General features: G+C 39.4%; 1 protein-coding gene across 1 annotated transcript; it reads left to right on the forward strand.

Moving 5' to 3' along the window:
• Positions 1-18,064: 18,064 nt before the first annotated feature.
• OR13D1 (olfactory receptor family 13 subfamily D member 1) lies at positions 18,065-19,003 on the forward strand (the record flags this gene model as incomplete). Its single annotated transcript, XM_084785694.1, has 1 exon — positions 18,065-19,003. One exon carries the CDS (start codon positions 18,065-18,067, stop codon positions 19,001-19,003), a length of 939 nt encoding a protein of 312 aa, XP_084641820.1.
• Positions 19,004-20,700: the final 1,697 nt, after the last annotated feature.

Consider the following 20,700-nt stretch of genomic DNA (forward strand, 5'->3'; position numbering starts at 1 on the left):
TCTTTTCATTCTATGACATAGTAGGTCAGACACCTAGAACTCTAAAATATTCTTTACACCCTCTATATGATCCCAGATGAATTGTTGAATGCTGAGTTTGTGTTGCACTCTGACTGTGATGACTATCCTTGGTCATCAACTTGACTTCATCTGGAATGAACTAAACCCAAGCAGCTGGGTACATGTGTGAGGGATTTTTGTTCCTTAGTTAAATCATTTGAAGTGGGAAGAGCCACTTTTAATCTAGGTGGGAAACTACACCATTAATCTAGATTTCTGTATGGTTGGCAGATCCATTCCTTCACTAGCATTAAACTTGTTTCCTCCAGATTCTGTTGTGTGCTGAAGACCAACTGAGACATCCAGTGTCATGAACTGAACAACTGCTCAAATACTGAACTTTCCATTTGTAAACAGCCATTGTTAGAATATTTGGATCACATTAAGCCAATCTTATAAATCGTGTGTGTGTGTGTGTGTGTGTGTGTGTGTGTGTGTGTGTGTGTGTGTAATATATATTACTATGTAGTATATATTTTTTCTATCAATTCTATTCCTCAAGAAAACCTTTACTAATACAAATTTTGATTACAGAACTAGTTCTAGAGCAACTTAAGTATAAGAATAATTTTTTTTAAGTATCTGAACTAGGGCTTCCAATTTTCTAACAGTAAACAAAAAGGGCATGGTGGCAGATATGGGTGTTGGACGCTGCTGTTAAGGTCAAAGTGTGGCATTACTGGTGGCCCCTGAGCTCAGTGCTAAAATGACATACTCCCTTCCTCAGGTGGCTTCCTTTCTCTACACCTGATCCTCTAAAAAGGAGTGTCACATAGCCCTCAGGGAGATTACAGGTCCAACCCTTTCCAGATAAGGAAGCCCTGTTCAGTGTACCCTCCCCTGCTAATGAGATGTCTTGATACCTTCGGTACTTCTGGCAGCCCCACAGCAGCAGGAATTACAGAACGACCATGGGGGTTATGCATGGGCTTGACAATATGAACTGCCATTCACCAAAGCTGACTTGGTTTCAGATCCTGCTGAGTGCCTGGTCTCCCAACAACAGAAACCAACACTGAGCCCCAGATATGACACCTTTCCCCAAGATGAGCAACCATCAACCTATTGGTAGGTTGACTACATTGGACCAATTCCTCCATAGAAAGAACAACACATTGTTCTTACTGGAGTAGATACTAGTTCTAGTTATAGATTTCACTTTCCTGCACAAAAATGCTTCTGCCAAAACCACCATCTGTGGACTTACAGGATGACTTATCCATCGTCATGGTGTTCCACACAGCATTGCTTCTGCCAAGGAAATCACTCTACAGCCAGAGAAGTGCAACACTGGGACCATGATAAATCCACTGGTTTTATCATATCCCCACAACCCTGAAGCAGCTAGCCTGACAGAAAGATGAAATGTCCTTTTGAAAACACAGTCATAGTGTCAATTACATGCCAGCAGCCTGGAGGTTTGAGGCAGGGTTCATCAGAAGGGGATATATGCTTGTATCTGTATCCAATAAATGGTACAGTTTCTCCAATAGCCTGCATTCATGGGTCCAGGAATCAGGATGTAGAAAAAAGAATAGTTCCACTAATTATCACCCTTAATGACCTACTAATTGTTTTCTCTCTGTTCCCACAACCTTAAGGACCACTGGCTTGGAAGTGAACCAAAGCGAGGAGAATTCCTGCCAGGAGCCACAACAAACATTCCATTGAACTGAAAGATTCCACTTCTCCCTGGCCACTTTGGGCTTCTGACGCCCTTAAGCCAACAAGCTAAGGAACAGTATTAGGAGGAGTGGGTGATCCAGAATACCAAGGGGAAATTGGATTGCCTCTCCACAATGGAGGTAAGAAAGATTATGTCTAGAATGCCAGAGATCCTTTGGAGCATCTTTTACTGCTACCATATCCTGTGATTAAAGTTAATGGAAACTATAATAACCTAATCCAGACAAGTCAACAAAGGACACAGACCAATCAGGAATGAAGGTATGTATCACTTCTCCAGGAAAAAAGCCAAGACCATGCTGCTCTCAAGTGAATGCAAAGAAGAAAGAGGAGGAGAAGGAAGAGGAAGGAGAATGAGGAGGAAGAGAAAGGGAAGGAGGAGGAGAAGAAAGAGAAGAAGAAGAACAAGAACAAGAAGAACAAGAATAAGAAAAGAAGAGAAGAAGAACAAGGAGAAGATAAGAAGAAAAGAAGAACAAGCACAAGAAGAAAAGAAGAAGAACAAGCACAAGAAGAAGATAAGAAGAAGAACAAGAACAGAAAGAACAAGAACAAGAAGAAGAAAAGAAGAACAACAAGAAGAAGAACAAGACGAAGAAGAAGAAAAAGAAGAAGAAATAATGAGAATTTTAAGCAGCAGTGACTTACCAACCTATTTAGAATAAAATATTTTTAATTTATTTTTCTTTATTTGTATAAGTATTTTGCCTACATGTATATCTGTGTATCACCCATGTGCCTGGTGCCAGCAGGGGCCAGAAGAAATCATCAGATCTCTCTTTTTTTTTTTTTTTTTTTGCCTTTTTTAAATTTTTTTTATTTTATTTTTTTAATTAATTTATTCTTGTTACATCTCAGTGGTTATCCCATCCCTTGTATCCTCCCATTCTTCCCTCCCTCCCATTTTCCCCTTATTGATACTGGAGTTACAGATGTTTGTGAGCCACCATGTAGGTTCTTGGATTGAATCCGGACCCCCCTGGAAGAACCGCCATTGTCCTTAACCACTGAGCTATCTCTCCATCCCCTGTAGTAAAATATTTTAAGTGAAGTATTGTTCACATTTGCTCTGAGAACCATACACAGCACAGTTAGATTCCTCACATCTACCTTCATGTCTCTATTCCTCTACAGATGAGGGATTTAAGCACAGCTGTTACCACTGCATAGAAGAGAGAGAGAGACAAAGATTTCATCCATGACTTGTTCTTTGCAACAGAAGAGACTTCACCCTCAAGTTTTGTGGACACAGGAAGGAGGATTTCACAGAATACCATCATCATTGTCAGGTGGCAGGTAAGGAAGAAAGCTTTTCATCTCCCTTTCTAAAAGAAATTCATAGGAATAAAAAAGTATAAAACAAATAAAGTGACAATATATGGGTTTTGTGGAGATGGCTTGGTTGGTACCTTGCTTTCTGTACAAACATGCAGGCCTTGGTTCTCATCCCCAGCCCTCATAAATGTCTAGGTGTGATAATGCAGCATCCTTGCAGTCCTAGTGCTGTGAAAGACAATAAGATACTTGAGAATCTGTCCAACCAATCTCAATGAGTTTCAGATTCAGTGAGAGACCCTTTCTCAAAAAATAAAAAGACCAACAGAGGAGGATGCCTGACATCAACCTTTGGTCTCAACATCCCCCCACTCGGGTGCATAAACCTGCACGCGCGCGCACACACACACACACACACACTCCTATTAGCAAGAACCAAACTAATAAATATTATCAGCACAGGCAAATTTTGTGACACTTAATGTTGTGAAGACAACATTATCCCCAAAAGAAGCAAATCTCTTTTAAAAGAAATTTTTTACAAAATTGAAACTTCTTGCGATACTACACCTATGTAGAAGTAGGTGTACCCCTGTTCATGATAATAGGGTATCTCAGGGGAACAGATAGCCACATAGTGGGAAAAACTCATCATACTTTAAAAGAAACATTATGTGGCACCCTTAGCAAAGAATAGAAACACTCATATTCTACATCTAAAGAAACAAATGGATTTCTTTAATGCCAGAATCTTCTAAGAAACTCAAAATAAAGAATCAGTGAAGTAGATGACCCAAAATAAGTTGAGGGTTACATAGGAGTGTGCAATAGGAATCCTAGACATTGAAGGAAATGATTACTTTATTCCCACCAGATACATGCATGAAATCAGAACAAGGTAAATGGCCTCAGGCTCTGGGTATCCAGAAAACCCCAACAGGACATATTCGCTTAGAAATGACTGATCAGACTTTTCCCATATGTGATGGCTTATCTTGTCAACATGGTCGAATCTAGAATCACCCAGGAGACATACCTCTGGGCGTGCCTATGAGGGAGGTTCGAGGTTGCATTAACTAAAGCAAGAAGGCCCACCCTAAATGTAGGCAACACTAGTGTCTGGGACTGGATAAAAACAAGAATGAGTTGAACATGAGTATTCATCTTTCTGCTTCCTGACCGCACAACGTGAGGAGCTGCCCCCACTCTCTTCTCGCCATGCCCTCCCCACCATGAGGGAATGAACCTCCAAACTGTGAGCCAAATAAACAGATTGTTTGTGTTAGCTATTTTGTTACAGCAAGGAGAAAATGAGCTAAAACACTATGGTAACATTTTCTTTCCATAGCAGGAATTCTTCAGTGGTTGCCGTGCATGGGGGCCTGTTATTGCAGTATCTGTAAGAATCGGTTGCATTCTTAAGTGGCTTCCCTTATGGGCAAAAAAAGGCCTATAATTGGATACATAAATAATGTAAGAATATGTTCCAATCCTCTAGATTTTCTGATCTCATGAAGGCCACTTTACTTCTAAAATATACGTCCTTGTTAGAGAATTGATTAAGAATAGATGCAACGGGGTTAGAATTATGTATCTCATTTGCATTATGAATTTGAAATTATTTTAACACAATGTAGTTATAATATTTCAAGCAAACAATATAGAGCAAACATGAAATATATAAAATAATATTGGCTAATAGGTATTTAATCATTTCAAGCATCATATGCATCATAGCCTAATTTTTCTCCTAAACTAATATGATATTCTTAACAAATATCACTGCTCTTCAGTTGCTAAAATAAAAAGTAGTATACGTAAATCCTCCCACAATGAGAATCTAATTATGGTTTCAAAAGACTTTTATAAAGAATGAATAGAAAAGATGTATTTTTAAATAAAAAGTGTTTGTTTACTTCCGATCTGGGAGCCATGAGCACATATGCAATATCATAAGAGTATCAACTACACCGTTGGTAACATTTGTAAAAGGAAAAAGGAATATTTTAAATAAGAAAGTTTTTTGTCTTTTTGAACACAATTTAGCAAGTGTCTCTGAGCCACTCTACTACCCTGCCTCATACATAAAATGAATGAGAGAAACTACTGGCCAAGTGTCTATCTCACAATACAATATATTTCCTCCAAATTTACGTTCTAGAAAGAGGAAGTGTCGAACTGCTACCCACATAAAACAATAGAGGCTTGGAAATAAAAATTAACTATCTCTGATGGAGACATATAGTGGAAATATATGACTCTGTTCAAAATGATACTTTTCCTTAATATATTAGCTGAAAAAAATCACATTACTTTGATGTTTAATCACAGAGTGCCAGAGCCCACAGCACCATTCTGGTCTCCTGGCCCCTTTAAACATCTAGGATGTCCTTCAGTTTTTGTTAGGTGTTTCCTAGAAAATTTAAAAGAAACCTTTGCCGCCAAATAGGAATCGACCCCAACATCCCAAAGAATAACACATGCAAGTCTAGCCTGATGGTAAAATGAGTTTAGCAGGGGCTACTTACAGACATTGATTCCTGCACTCACCCAAAGCCACCAAAGATGCCTCCCCCTTACCTCCCTTGAGCCTCAGGTCAGTCTATAGCAGAAATCCAGGCTTAGGGTGCCACCTACTGTCACAATGTCAGAAGGAACTGTACAACATATGGCAGTCAAAAACTTGTCTTCCCACTCTCTGGGATTTTGTCGATCTCAGCAAACACTGACTGTGTGAGGAATAGGTAAAGCTACTTTGCTAAAGCCTAGCATGTAAAGCACATGAACAGCCAGATTGCTGACAATGGGACTCCCCCGGCTGGTTTCAGAGGAAAGCCAGCGTGCAATCACTAGCACAGCAGACCAGGTAACGCAAGGTAATGCAACCATTTCCTCAACTGGGCAACAGGGCTCTGCTTTTGGAAAGAAAAACAAATTCTGACTTGAAGTAATTGTTGTGACAATCTGTTGAAGTGAATATAAACCCCTAAAGAGTTCAACTTTTGGGGGTCCTGCTCAAACTATGGCACCAGCCAAGGAAAATATAGGCAGTAAACTTCAAACCCCTACCCAGACCTAGCCAATGGACAGGACATTGTCCACCGCTGAGCGGAGAGTGAGGTCTGATTTTCATACAAACTCTGGTGCCCCATTTTTTACTACGTCCCCTTGATGGGGAGGCCTGGTGGCACTCAGAGGAAGGATAACAGGTCACCAAGAAGAGACTAGATACCCTATGAGCATATACAGGGGGAGGAGGTCCCCCTCAATCACAGACATAGGGGAGGGGAGTAGGGGGGAAGCGGGAGGGAGGGAGGAATGGGAGGATACAAGGGATGGGCTAACAATTGAGATGTAATATGAATAAATTTATAAAATATATAAAAAGAAAAACCAAAATAAATAAATAAATAAAAAGAATTTTAAAAATTTAGAGAGTTCAACTTTTTTGAGATTGTAATATCATGCCATCATTTCCTCCCTTCCTTTCAATTCTTTAACATGAATGTGATATAACATTCTTCTAGCACAGAGTCGAGGTCATCAGTAGCTACAAAATTAAAGCCAAAGAAATGCGCCTTGACAGCACAGCTCATTTCTGTCAGTGGACAACATTTTTAAATGTCATTGAGCAAGAAATACAACAGAAAGTAATATGTAAGTGAAAGGTGGTATTTTTTGCTTCAACAAATCAAACTTGAAAAGCAATTCTCAGCTCAGTTGTTAACTTCATGTGAGGACAGATGTGGATATGTTATATTGTGATACAAATGTTCAGTGGGCAAAAGAATTAAGTTGGATGTAACCACTGTAGAAGCTATGTTTAATGAAAAAAGACAAAAAAATATTTTATAAGCAATTCTGTAAAAAAAAAACATGCTAAGTAAAGTCAAATAAATACAGAAATACAATTAAACGTGGTACATTTACACCATGGAATACTACTCAGCTATTAAAAATAAGGAACTCCAGAAATCTGTGGACAAATGGATGGAACTAGAAATGATCATACTGAGTGAGTTAACCCAGAAGCAGAAAGATACTCATGGTATATACTTACTTATAATTGGGCACTAGCCCAAAAGACATGTTCCATGAAAGTCTTCACTTACCAGGAGACTGGGATAGATGTAAAGACATCCTACTGGGACTCTAGGTAAGAGAAATATAGGAGAATGGGGAAATAGAAGGATCCAAAGGGTCCTAGAAACCTACAAAAAGAACATTGTGACAGGTGGATCAGGGCCCAGGGAAGTCTGCTCAAACTACTGCACTAACCAAGGACAATACAAGTAGTAAACATCAAACCCCTACTCTGATCTAGCCAATGGACAGGACATTCTCCACACTTATGTAGAGAGCAGGGACTGACTCTGACATGAGCTCAGATGCCCCATATTTGACCACCTCCCCTTGGTGGGGAGGCCTGATGGAACTCAAAGAAAGAATAAGCAGGCTACCAAGATGAGACTTGATAGCCTATGACCACATAGGTCCCCCTCCCACCTCAGTCATAGACCTAGGGGAAGGGAATAGGGTGAAAGCAGGAGGGAGGGAGGAACAAGAGGATACAAGTGATGGGATAACAATTTAGATACAATCTGAATAAATTAATAAAAAAGATTATACAATATATTGTTATAACATTTTTCAGACTTATAGGTGTTATCTGGAAATGTGAGATAAGTACATTTAACTGAGTACAAATGGTATGTGTCTTCGTTACTTTTCCATTGCTGTGATAAGACGTCATGACCAAGACAACTTATAGAAGGAAGAATGTATTGGGGGCCTTATGGTTTCAGAGGGTTAGAGTCCAGGGCCATCTTGGCCAGAAGCACAGTGCATGCGTGGTGCTGCAGCACTAGCTGAAAACTTACATTTTGATTCACAAGCACAAGACAGGAGAAGGGGGCTCAGGGGCTCAGAAATCTCAAACTCTACCCCTAATGACACACATTCAACAAGGCTACCCACCCCCAGTTCCACAAACTGAGGGCTGAATATTCAAATAAATGAGCACAGATGGACCGTTCTCATTCAAGCCACCACAATATGCTGTAAATAAACTAATAACATTAATGTTCTATTTGCTGAACCCTAACTTTAATCAAGACTCACATGGAGTTCAGTCCAAGCCTAATTTGTCCCACCCAGCTTTCCACACACTGGAATGAGTTTGGGGCCCAGGTCAGACCTACTAGCAATCATGAAGCCAAATGGTACTTCTTCAGAAACTGCAAATGGGGAGGAGAAAATATCCATGCTCTTGTACACATGGGCTGCTGTGACAAACCATCTAAGCACTGAATAGTTCATAAAAAAAAATAGAAGTTAATTTTTCCAGATCCTAGAGGCTAGAAACACCAACATGAAGAATAGGTAGATGCAATATCTAATAAAGGCGCACTTCCTCACTGCTGCCTCACATGGAAGAGAAGGTGAAGGCTCTTCCTGATATCTCAATTATAAGAGCACTAATCCCATTGACAAGGGCTCCACCCTCAGGACCCAACAACACCCTGCCTCTAATTTTTTATAAAAGAGGAAAATATTGTGCCATGATAGATTGTTTCCCACACATCCAAGTCAATGTTCCTTAACTTTGCCTAAGGAAACCTTGCTGCAAGTTCAAACAAGTGTGTAGAAGCTTCATTTCTTGGATTTATCATATTTTTTAAAAGCCATGCCTCTAACAGCCATCACTCTGTGGCTAAGATTCCAGTGTATGAATTTAGAGGAGTCTTGTTCATTTCAGTTCATTGAGCAGTGTATTTCTCTAAGCTGAATACAGAATTATAACTTTGTCTGAAATATGCCTAGCCATCACATAAATATCGCCTACAGCTATGATCCTGTAACCCTTTTGAAAATGGCAAGAAGAAACAGTTATGATGACTTTGGCTCATGATCAAGTGCAAGCCTTCAATGTTTTCAAGTCCTAATCTACCATGTCATCTTCTCTTTCTAGTTTCATTAGCTGAGGCCAGGAACTATTCCCACTTCTTGCATAGACCCCAGGACTTACTTTAGCCCCCTGTCAGGTGTTACATCCTACTGTAAAAATGCCAGATCAAGCTGGGTGTGGTGCTGCACACCTTTAATTTCAGCACTTTGGAGACAGAGGCAGGCGGATCTCTGAGTTTGTGGCCAGCCAGGTCTACAAAGAGAGTCCAGGACAGACAGGGCTCTGTTACACAGAGAAACCCTGTCTCTGGAGAAAAGAAAAAAGAAAAAAAGATCAATGCCTAATTAAGATCAATGCCTAGGGTCTAAGGCCAACTGTGTCAGTGTCAACTATCCGTACAATAGAGCTTGCCCTGGCTTCTCCCTTTTTGTCACTGTGCCTCGGGCTGAGCTCTCACACATCAATCCATGGTTTTCCCTTGAGAGTAGTGCACACACTGCTCAAATTCCTTAACTCCTAGGTCCTGTTCCCTCTCTTAAATAAATGTCATTCAAATACCATTTTCTTATCCGTCTACAAGGAATCTGGTGCTCCTGTCCATTTTGATCCTTTTCAAGACAAGCTAACAATATCGTTAAGTATAAGACACATGGCCTGTTTCAAACCTCTTGCATTCCCTAAAATGATGTACCATATTAAAATACAGTTATTATCAATCAGAGTTATTAGTTTTATGGTAAGCCTAGACACAATTTGTTACATAAATAGTATGATTACAAACTAGAGCTACATCATCAGTGTGTCCATTCTGTTGTCATGAGTGTCTCCCACAGCCTCATTGGCATGCCTTTTCCTGAATGGAGCCTGTTTCTCTAACAAGCAAATTTTGTGTGGATTAAAGAGATAGCAAGTGAATGTAAAAACCATGATGTAGTGAATAAAACATAAACTTGAAACTGGGATCAGGGCAGTAAAGCAGTAAAGTAGCCCAGTAGGTAAAGGGGCTTGCCACCAAGCCTAATGACCTGAGTTCTATGCCCAAACATATGGGTTTATAGGGAAAAAACTGACTATCACAAGTTGGCTCCTGACCTCCACAGGTCCTCTGTGGCATTTGCCTGGGCACAGACTCCCACGAAATAAATCAATAAATATAAGAAAGCTGAGATCACATTATTAAAATCTGTGAGATAGTTTGAAGTCATGGAATGGGAAAGTCAGAAGTGCAGCCAAACACACAAAGAAACAAACAAACAAACAGAAACTACAGATCAGTGTATTTATGTTAGTAAGAGACACACAACTCAAGGGTTGAACCTTCTTCCCCGCCCTACACGTTGTTCTCTTGCACCCTCTATCTTTGGGAAAGAAAGAAAAGTTGAGAATCAGGTTGATCATCCACAGCCAATTATTTAATCAAGTACTCCTACACAATAAGTTCTCCATAAAAACCCAAAGGACCGGCTTTAGGGAATGTCTAAGTTGCTAAACATATGGAATGTGGCATACCCACAAAAGTGCATTAAAGTCCTATGGTGACACTTCTTCTATACATCTCTTCTATCGACCATTTCTGGACTACACCCTTTTTTATATAAATAAGCAAGTATAGGAATAGCAAGATGCCAAACAGACACCAAAATCTGCTTGGATCATTTATATCAATATTGTAGAAATTGCACATAACCTATGCGCATCCTCACATAAACAGAAAATTACTTCTCAGTTACTTGTATGCTTAATACAGTGTAGATGCTATATATACTGTTACACTGCATTGTTTAGGGAACAATGGCAAAATCCAGTACACATTCAGGACCTATGTAATTTTTAAACTTAGATTCATTTATGTTATGTGTATGAGTATACTGCCTGCATGTATGTAGATCCACCCTATGCATGTCTGGTGCTCATGGAGCAGCACAGAAGAAGGCACTGGATTCCCAGAAACTGGAATTGTAGGTGGTTGTGAGCCACTCTGTGGGTTCTGGGAACCACACACAGGCCTTCTGCAAAAACAATGAGTGCTCTTCGCCACTGTACTATGTATCCAGCCAAGCCCTGTTTGGATATAAAATATCCCCAAAGTGTCATGCGTTGACATCCTAGTACCTTGCTGACAGAGTTACTGAGATGTGCTTGGCTAATGAAAGTGCTAGCCACATCAATATATTGGTAAGCTCAAAGTTGAATAGGCTACAAGGAAGTAGAGACCAGTTGGAGAAGGTAGGGCACTGAGGAGGTGACTCTGGAGATCTGAAAAGTCTCTGAAGTCTCTATCTATCTATCTATCTATCTATCTATCTATCTATCTATCTATCTATCTATCTCCCTCTGTGTGTGTATGTGTGTGTGTGTGTGTGTTTCTGTCTCTGTGTGTCTCTCCCCCTTCTCTCTCTCTCTCTCTCTCTCTCTCTCTCTCTCTCTCTCTCTCACACACACACACACACACACACACACACACACACACATTCACACACAGCTACCATGAAATGCGTATCTGAGTTCTGTTCTTTGCTTCACACCATGATGTTTAGTCTCCCCTCAGGCCAGAAGTAATTGGGCCCAGGGAATGGACTGAAAACCTCCAAAACAATGAGCCATGATAAATCTCTTTTAAATTGACTTTCACCTCTATTTTGTCATAGCAATGGGAAGCCAGCTACTATATAAAGTATACACATAAAAAAAATCTACCAAAATATCAGTGTTTATCAGAAATTACAGAACACTTTTATCTCCACCTTTGTCCTTCCCTGAATGTTGAAATATTTGATAATAAAATATATTATCTGAATAATCAGGGGAAAACATTGAACGAAGAAAGAAAAACTGCTATTTAATGAGTTAGATAAATTAGGTCTTGGAGACACTGTCTTTAATATTCTAAAAGTTGTTATCAGTAGGAAGATTTAAATGTTCAACTTTAAATTACTTGTGGGATTATAGGATCTCTTAGAAGAAAACAAAGGTGTATTTAAATTGGCTGCCAGAGGCACTAAGAAGTCCCCTGGAAATACTTAGTGCCCAGACGTTGGAGAGGAGATAGGTAGTAGGTTGATATATTGACTCAAATTTTTAATAGCAAGTTTTCCTGGGGATAGTACTTTTATTTTTGGTAGTACCCCGCTCTCCTACACACACACACACACACACACACACACACACACACACACACACACACACACACGATCCTAGCAGCCATTGAGAGCTATGGGTTATTTATGTCAGGGTTCTACCAACTAACTGTAGCTCAGAGGGAAGATTGCTTTAGTTCAAGCTATGTGACTAAGAACAGCCGCCATAATTTCATACTTATTTTCATGCCTCAGTATGCAGCCACATGCTGTCACACTTCAGGTATAAAGTATTTCAGTGATTCACTAGAGAAAGTGCGTGGTGGACAAGATGCCTATGCTCACTTCTATGATGCCTTCCTTGACTGAAGGCTGTAGTACCAATCAACTGTGTAATCTGCTGGATGTGCATAACCTGAGGACCCTACGCTGATAATTAAATGAAGTGGATTAGGACAGAGGTGTAAAGAGTTACTCTCAAAAAAGTAACGATGACATAGGAAATCAGAATCCAGAATGATTTATTTTATTTGAAAAAAACGTTAATAGGAAATTACTTCCTGAAAGAAATAGCTTGTTGTTTGTGAATATAATTTTAAATTGACTTCTTCTTACTTTAAAATATGAAAGGATGGTAGCCTAAAAATTGAACACACTATATACTGTGCACTTGCTCTGTACCAAGATCTTTTGGGTGTTTTGTTAATCTTCGCAATAACCTTTAGTCTGGGGACTGTTTTCTATCTATGTCTTGCTTGAGTTAAGCAATGTGCATGTTTGTACAACTGACAAACCACAGAGCCTGCTCCAAATAAAGTCTCCTGTCCCAAAACAGCTCTTCTCAAATGGCTCACTACCCATAAAAACATCTTATCAACAGAAGGACGGGAGTAAACGGACCTGATCACAGTGAGCTGCTACCACTGCAGCCTAGAAGTAACTGGATGGATTGTTTGTCCTAATCAAACCTACAACCAAAAAGGTCCCATATGTGAGAAAATTTAGCCTCCACTGTGTTCTCAGCCATGAAAGTAGTGAGAAGAGTAGAGTAAACAAACATTTAATTTTACCTTCCTTCCCTTCAGAGCTCCTAAGAAGTCATTTGTTCAGACAAACATCTTTCATGTCAAGAACAAAGGCACTTTCTAAAGTTAGAAAAACCGTATGAAGAAGCATAGATACAAAATGTCCCCACTGAAGCTGAATATGTTCTCCTAAAGAAAACTTCCAGGGTGAATGGTAAGCTGTTCAAATGACTCCTTGGGCTACAGTCAGAATCTAAGTGAATAACAGCCTTTACAAACATCGTACTAGCCTTTCTTGTTAGCTAAAAAAGGGGGGACAGGGGAGAAGGGCGAGTGCTTCATAATCCACACTTTGTTTTCCTTCCTTTGCTGATGCACAATAGTAAGTAATCTCCAGCCAAGCCAATAGACACAGATCAATACAGAGTGAAGAAGCCAGAATCACAATGTTCCCTATCACAGAAGGACAACCAGGAAGAGCAGAGGTGACAACGCCCTGGATGTTCCCCATACACCCTTCTAACCACAAGTCTCTCTTCCTTTTCTCCTTGGGTGACACAGCTGGATGGTCCCAGTGCATCCTACTGCACGGCTGAATGTGAACACATTCTAAGTACTGAGTTATAGAATTACATTACCACAATTGAAGCTCTCTAGATCTGTTTGTTGATAGTGGTATCTGCATGAGTTTTATCAGCTGAAATCAGAACATCAAATAGACATTGTACTCATCCATATTAGAAGAAGTAGCATAAAGCCTTTCTCCTGCTTCCTGCCCAGTTACTGTTTTATTTCCTACTTGGGCTTTTAGAGAAAAGCCACATGAAATTTCTGGATGCAGCTGGCCTGCTGGCACACACCTTTAGACCCAGCACTTAGGAAGGCAGAGGCAGGTGGACCTCTGTGAGTTCGAGGGCCAACCTGGTCTACAAAGTGAATTTCAGACAGCAACGGCTGCACAGAGAAACCCTGTCTTGAAAAACAAAACAAACAAAAAGAGGCCTTTCTGATGCTTGTAATAATAAAATAAGGTTAAGTAAATTGTATTTTAAAATATTAGATTATTAATACCTCAGATCCTACATTAAAGACAAAATATCAACTTCTCTAGATATATATATGAAAGCATCGTCATTTATGGTGTCATGAAGCTTTATTTTTCATGTATTATCATGAGCATCATCCTCCATTGTCTTTAACTCTGCTCTAAGACTACAATTTTCACAGGTTTTGTATGGGACACAATGTCTTTTTACTTGTCACACCATGAAAGATCTCTGTGTCTTGAAAGAAAGATTATAACTGCTATTAAAAAAAATAATTTAAATTAAAATAATACTAGCACATACATGGTTCTTTATCTTTGTTTATTATATTATTAGATGTTTTGGTGAAATGTTCATTAATAATAACTTTGTAATGAATTTCTTAGGAATACACCCCTAGCATCTCATCACTTGGAATTGTGGTAGGTAAGTTTGACAAAAGTCATCTTTAACATCTTAATGACTTTCTTTCTAGGTCTTGATTACCAAAAGTTTGCATCAAGAGAGGATATTGTAAGCCATCAAATACTCATTGATATCTAGTTAGGTAGCTGATAGAAATCTAGCTATTGTGAGCTTTTTTATCTGCTTGTTTCACATTATAATAATTTTTGGCATTCATTTGGAATTCTGCAAATTAATAAAGATAAATGACATAATTTTAACATATGGTTTAGTGTCCCCTGTAGTCTTTGCATGTATATCTACAAATTGGATTTATTAGAATCATATTGTCTCTGTCCTGGCAGATCTAGATAAAAAGCTATTTTAGTTTAATAGATTATATTTTTCATGTGAATATATGGTATATAGCATATAAATTGCTTTGTTCTTAAAAGCATAAATACCCACCATAAGCATTCTGAACTCTGTGTCTCTTTTGAAGGTCCAATACTGACAATAGAATTATTGTATGTCCAAGTGTGCTGAGTGAGAGCATGCATAGCAAGGACATCACCTTCACAAAAGGAGGTGAGGATGCTCTTAGAAAACAGTTTGAGCTAAAAGTTTTTCATCTTAGTAAAATAGCATGTGTGTGTACACAAAGAAAAGTTAGCAATTAAAAAAATACAAAGGCAAGGTAAAACATAGTCATTGCAAAGACAAAAAAACACAGCCAGGGCAAAGACAAAGCAAAGCACTAGGAATAGCAGTCATAATTCAGAGTTTCTCATTTCAAGGACTGTCGGAATGAGTGTGGTTGACGCATGGGCTAAAGACAACCTTGAAGTTGCACGAGGTAGCATATACATTGTCTTTCCTTAGGCTTTATTTCTATCAGAGCTTATAGAGAAACTGATAAAAAGTCACCGGAGAGAGAAGCCAGCCATGACTCCTTCCATGGCTCCCTCACAGGAAAGTGAAATTGCAGAACTGGGAAGATTGGACAGTGCAGAATCAAAATAGGCTTTCCGTGTGTGCTGGGTAAACGTTTAGTTTGTTTTGTGTGGTCACTGATTTCCCTTTCTCTGGTCCATCCTTTATCTGAAAACAGCAGCCTGCCTTGCCTGGATCCATTTGTGAACAGAGGAAAGATGCCTCAGTCCCGTCACCCTTGTCTTTTCCACAGCCCCATTGCCGTACTACACATGCTCTCTTTGCACACTTTCTTTAAATTGTAAGTATTCACACTTTATTAAGTCTTCATTTAATTTTCCCTTTCTTTTCTTACTTCACAGCTATATTCCAAAAATAAAAATTCAGCCTAACTTATGGGACTGACTCCTTTGTGGGAGCCAGCCCCTGTGGCCAGTGTGTCTAGTTAGCAAAGATAAACCCAGGGAGAAAGGAGTGTTTCCTAATGTGCAAAGACGCGGCTGCTGTCATTTCTACTTTAACTTTGACAGAATCACTGGCGGCTTGATATTCTCAAGGGGGAAAAGAATTGACACAGAAAGGAGGTAGAGAGAAAATGTTTTTCCTGTCCTGTTGCATATAAAAAAATGAGAACGCCCTCACTTACAACCAGTCAAGAAGCAAGGCCTTCACCCACGTCTTAAAGCTCTTTGGACACAAAAGAGCCAAGAGAAGTGTATATATGGGCATACATGTGTAAATGTGATAAGGGTATGATCACAAGCCAGAAAACAGAAGCTGCCATGGTGATGACAAGCTAGAGGGTACAATCCTCCATATAATTAGATTATAATCGTGTTTAGATGCCCTATAAAGTAAATATGGGTGAAATGATGCAAGGCTGAGTTTTTAATGATGTAGGGCTACAGTTCTAAGTAGACAGAATGGAACAGAAAGATAAGCCACATGGAAATGGAAGAAAAGGCAAGAACTGGCCACTTAACACTCTAAAGTGTGTATTGATTGGCAGAGTAAAATCCAAGGCTGGAGGATTGCAGGTGCATGGTTGGTAGATGCAGATGAGATGCAGAGGACTCTCGCGCCATTGTTCTTGATGACACTAATTCCAATAACTATAAAACTGTTATAGAAGGAGGCTATGATCTGGCCTTCAGGGTTTTCTTGTACAGCAGTTATGATTAAAAGTAAAACTAGTGAAGCTTGCTATTAAGTTCAACACGGTGAGAAGGAACTTCTTCCTAATAGTCTTCCTTGCTGAGAATTAGTGTAGGAGTCTGTGGACAATGGTCTGGTTAAGAGGACTGACTCTATAGCCAGACTTAATGAGTTAAAGCATTCAATTAGCTTGCGATAGTATAATTAGGTTAAAACAGTGCTCAAAAAGTAGCTGTCAGTATCATTACATACAAAAGTATCATAGCCCAAACAAAATTACTATGGAATATCCTGGAGTGCCATTTAAACACCAATATAAATTTATTAAAATGTATATATAGATATATAGATATTAGTAAGTATTTTATAAAGCTAGATTGATTTATCTGGTAACACAGGATGTGCATCTAGGAGATAAGTGGAAGAGAAAAATAGGGAATTAAGAGCAACTGGAAAGTTGTAAAAGGAATAAATGTAGTTCCTAGTGGTCTTAATTTAAAGGCTGAGGAAAACTGTACATATATAGCATCCAAGTGTCCCCAGTGCTTGGAGGTTCCTGAGAACATACACCATGGCTCCCAGACTCCTTATTCTTTAGATGCTTCAAGAAAAATGCTCCTGTTATAACTTTAATTCCCTTACTCTAAAACAAAAAATTTTGATACAGGGTCTCATTGTGTAATCCTGACTGGTCTGGAAATTGCTATGTAGTCTAGGCTGGACTCAAACTCACAGAGATCCATCTGCCTCTGTCCAACCAAGTGCTGAGATTAAATGTGAGCATCACCACATCCAGGCCATGTGAAGTTGTTTTAAATAAATCAATGTTTTCCTTCCCAGTCAATTTAACTTAAAAATATAATTTATTGAATATGAACATATACTTAAAATATAGTTATGTCTTATGTAATCTATTGTACTATATGTTCATCTATTAGTAACATCTTGAAACTACTTGATACATCATCTAATTCAATTCACAATACAAACTACCAAAACATTATTGTTGGGACTGGAGAGATGGCTCAGAGGTTAAGAGCACTGGATGCTCTTCCAAAGGTTCTGAGTTCAAATCCCAGCAACCACATGGTGGCTTATACCATCTATAATGAGATCTGGTACCATCTTTTAGTGTGCAGACATATATGCAGGCAGAACACTGTATACATAATCTTTAAAACATATTTTTAAAAATGTATTGTTTTGCTCATTTCTCTATCTGACACTAGCCTAGCTAGCTGTAACTCTTAAAAATTAAGTAATTAAAATGGATAAAAGTCTAAATCAGTGGCAAGGCGCAAATCTAAATAATGCTTTTGTACCCAGCCTTAATAGGAAGCAGCTTTAGTTCAAAACATTCATTAAAAAAAAAAATACCTGTGTGACTATACTTAAAAGAAGCTTGACCAGAAATTACATGTGAAAGTTAGTTATGTTAGGAATCTCCATCAAAAAACTAAGTTTCCTTGAGTCACATCCTTGTATGAATTCTGCAGGTGAGATGATTGTGTGAAGATGGGAAATTATTCTGCAGTGACAGAATTCTTTCTCGTGGGGCTTTCCCAGTATCCAGAACTCCAGCTTTTCCTCTTTGTGCTCTGTCTCATCATGTACTTGATAATCCTTCTGGGAAACAGTCTGCTTATTATCATTAGTATCCTGGATTCTCGGCTCCATACCCCCATGTACTTCTTTCTTGGGAACCTCTCATTTTTGGACATCTGTTACACATCCTCATCCATTCCTCAAATGCTTATCATGTTTATGTCGGAGAAAAAATCTATCTCCTTCCTTGGCTGTGCACTACAAATGGTTATCTCCCTTGGCTTGGGCTCCACAGAGTGTGTCCTCCTGGCTGTGATGGCCTATGACAGGTATGCTGCCATTTGCAATCCACTGAGGTACCCTATAGTCATGAACAAGGTGTTATATGTGCACATGGCTGTGTGGTCCTGGGTCATAGGCTGTCTGAACTCTCTAGTGCAAACAGTCTTGACAATGGTGTTGCCTTTCTGTGGTAATAATGTCATCGATCACCTTACCTGCGAGATCCTGGCTCTTCTTAAACTTGTCTGCTCAGATATCACCATGAATGTGCTCATCATGACAGTGGCCAGTATTGTTTTGTTAATGATTCCTCTGCTGCTAATTTTTGTGTCCTATATTTTTATCCTGTCTTCCATCCTGAGAATTAATTCTGCTGAGGGAAGAAAGAAAGCCTTCTCTACCTGTTCAGCCCACTTAACTGTGGTCATCTTATTCTATGGTTCAGCCCTTTTCATGTATATGAAGCCCAAGTCAAAAAACACCAAAGCATCGGACGAAATCATCGGACTGTCCTATGGAGTCGTGACTCCAATGTTGAATCCCATCATCTACAGCTTGAGGAATAAGGAGGTAAAGGGGGCTGTGAAGAAAATTTTAAGCAAGCATTTGCATCTGTGGAAAATCTAAAAGGCCTCGAGGCCTATGAAACTCAGCCTGGGATCAGAGGAGATGCTATGTTTTCAAACTCTGCTTGAAAGACCAAGGATGAAGCTCCGGTTCCCTTCAACATACGTCCTGTAGATCTTCTGAATAGCCCAGTGTTTGCAGACTCCCAGCTGTGTGCAGCTCATCTAATCAACCCGTTTCTTCTCTCTCCCTTCTCTCTTTTATTTCTTTTCCCCCTCATGTTTGTCTTCCTCTTCTCTCTGCCATTTCTTTCTTATATTTCCCCTCATCCATTCAACATCTACTTTTTTTTTTCTTCCTAGTCTCTTTTTCATTCACTTTAAATTCAACGGCCATCGTGCTATGGTCTAGAATCCCCTCTATAGGTAAAAGAAGCTATCCTTTCTCTTTATGACTTAATAGTCCTTCCTTTGAGTCCTGCAATGCTGGGAAAGGCTAGCCCTGCTTCCTAGAACTAGTGTTAAGCACTGAGCAAGCACCTAGCCCAGGGATTGATGCCACACACATGACCCAGGTCTGATGAATCCTATTCAGTCCCAGACGCTGCTCCAGTTTGAGAAAAGTGGTACTCTTTGTTCTAGGGTTGGTGAAGAAGCATAAACTGAGGCCCAATCTTTGCCAGAACCCAGAAAAGTCCTAGATGAAAGGCAAGGAGGGAGTTCAAGGAAAAGAGAAGGTGTCAGGAGCTGTTGCTTTATCTCCTTGATCCAGCTGTGGCTAAAGCAAAATTCACAGGTGTTCTTTTGGTTATGAGTCAATAAACTACATTTCTACACTGCTCCCCCAATTTTTAGTTGGATTCTTGCTGTTTCTAATTATATATTCCTAACTAAATACTCCCTTGCCAACTTCTTATTCCTATTTTTCCCCCACTCTTATTTCTAAGGAAAAGATTAAAATTTTCAAATTAGTCCCAAGTATCCAGTATCTATGGTGTTCTTTCTTTTTAAACACACATTTATTTATCCATTATGTGCAAAGGTCAGTTGAAAACTTGTAGTAGTCAGTTCTCTCTTTCCACCAAGTGGGCTGTAGTGATCAAAGTCAGATCCTCAGGCTTGGCAGCCAGCACATTCGCCTGCTGAGCCATCTCACCGGCCCTGCTGTCTTTCAATAACTAAAGCGTAGCATCTGATCTCCACTCACCACGCACACCAGTAGGGCACTCACCTCCCAATACTTGCTGAGGGATATTTATATGTTCCTGGAATCTAGCTCTCATTTTGGCTACATCACCAGCAGCACACCTTTTAAAATACTGAAATCTAGTCTACCAGCACCGTTGAGTAATTGTGTTGTGTTTGAAAGTTGCATCAAGCTGTACTCTTAGGCTCTGTCCTCATTCCGCACAATGCCAAATAAAGAAGGAGGAACACAACTCACGGTCTGCCTTTGTTGTGAGTCCTGCAATTGTCATCATAACCCTGACAAAACTAACATTCACATGGTTCCTTCCTCCCAAAGAAAGAACCGTGATTGAAGTCTAACAAAAAGCACTTTTAACATCCCTACTTGAGTTTCTTTTCAAAAACTGCTGTAGCGCAGCAGTACTTATTAAAAAAAAATGCATTTCAGTTCACAGCTGTTTTGAAACTTCATTTCCAAGATTTCTTATTGCCCAATCATCCCACAGGTTTTACCCTCTCCTCCTTGCCTTCCTTAATCATGATCATCTTTTTCATGCAAAATAAGCTATC

The sequence above is a fragment of the Acomys minous genome (assembly GCF_964271855.1).
Source record: "Acomys minous genome assembly, chromosome: 1".
NCBI classification, from domain to species: Eukaryota; Metazoa; Chordata; class Mammalia; order Rodentia; family Muridae; genus Acomys; species Acomys minous.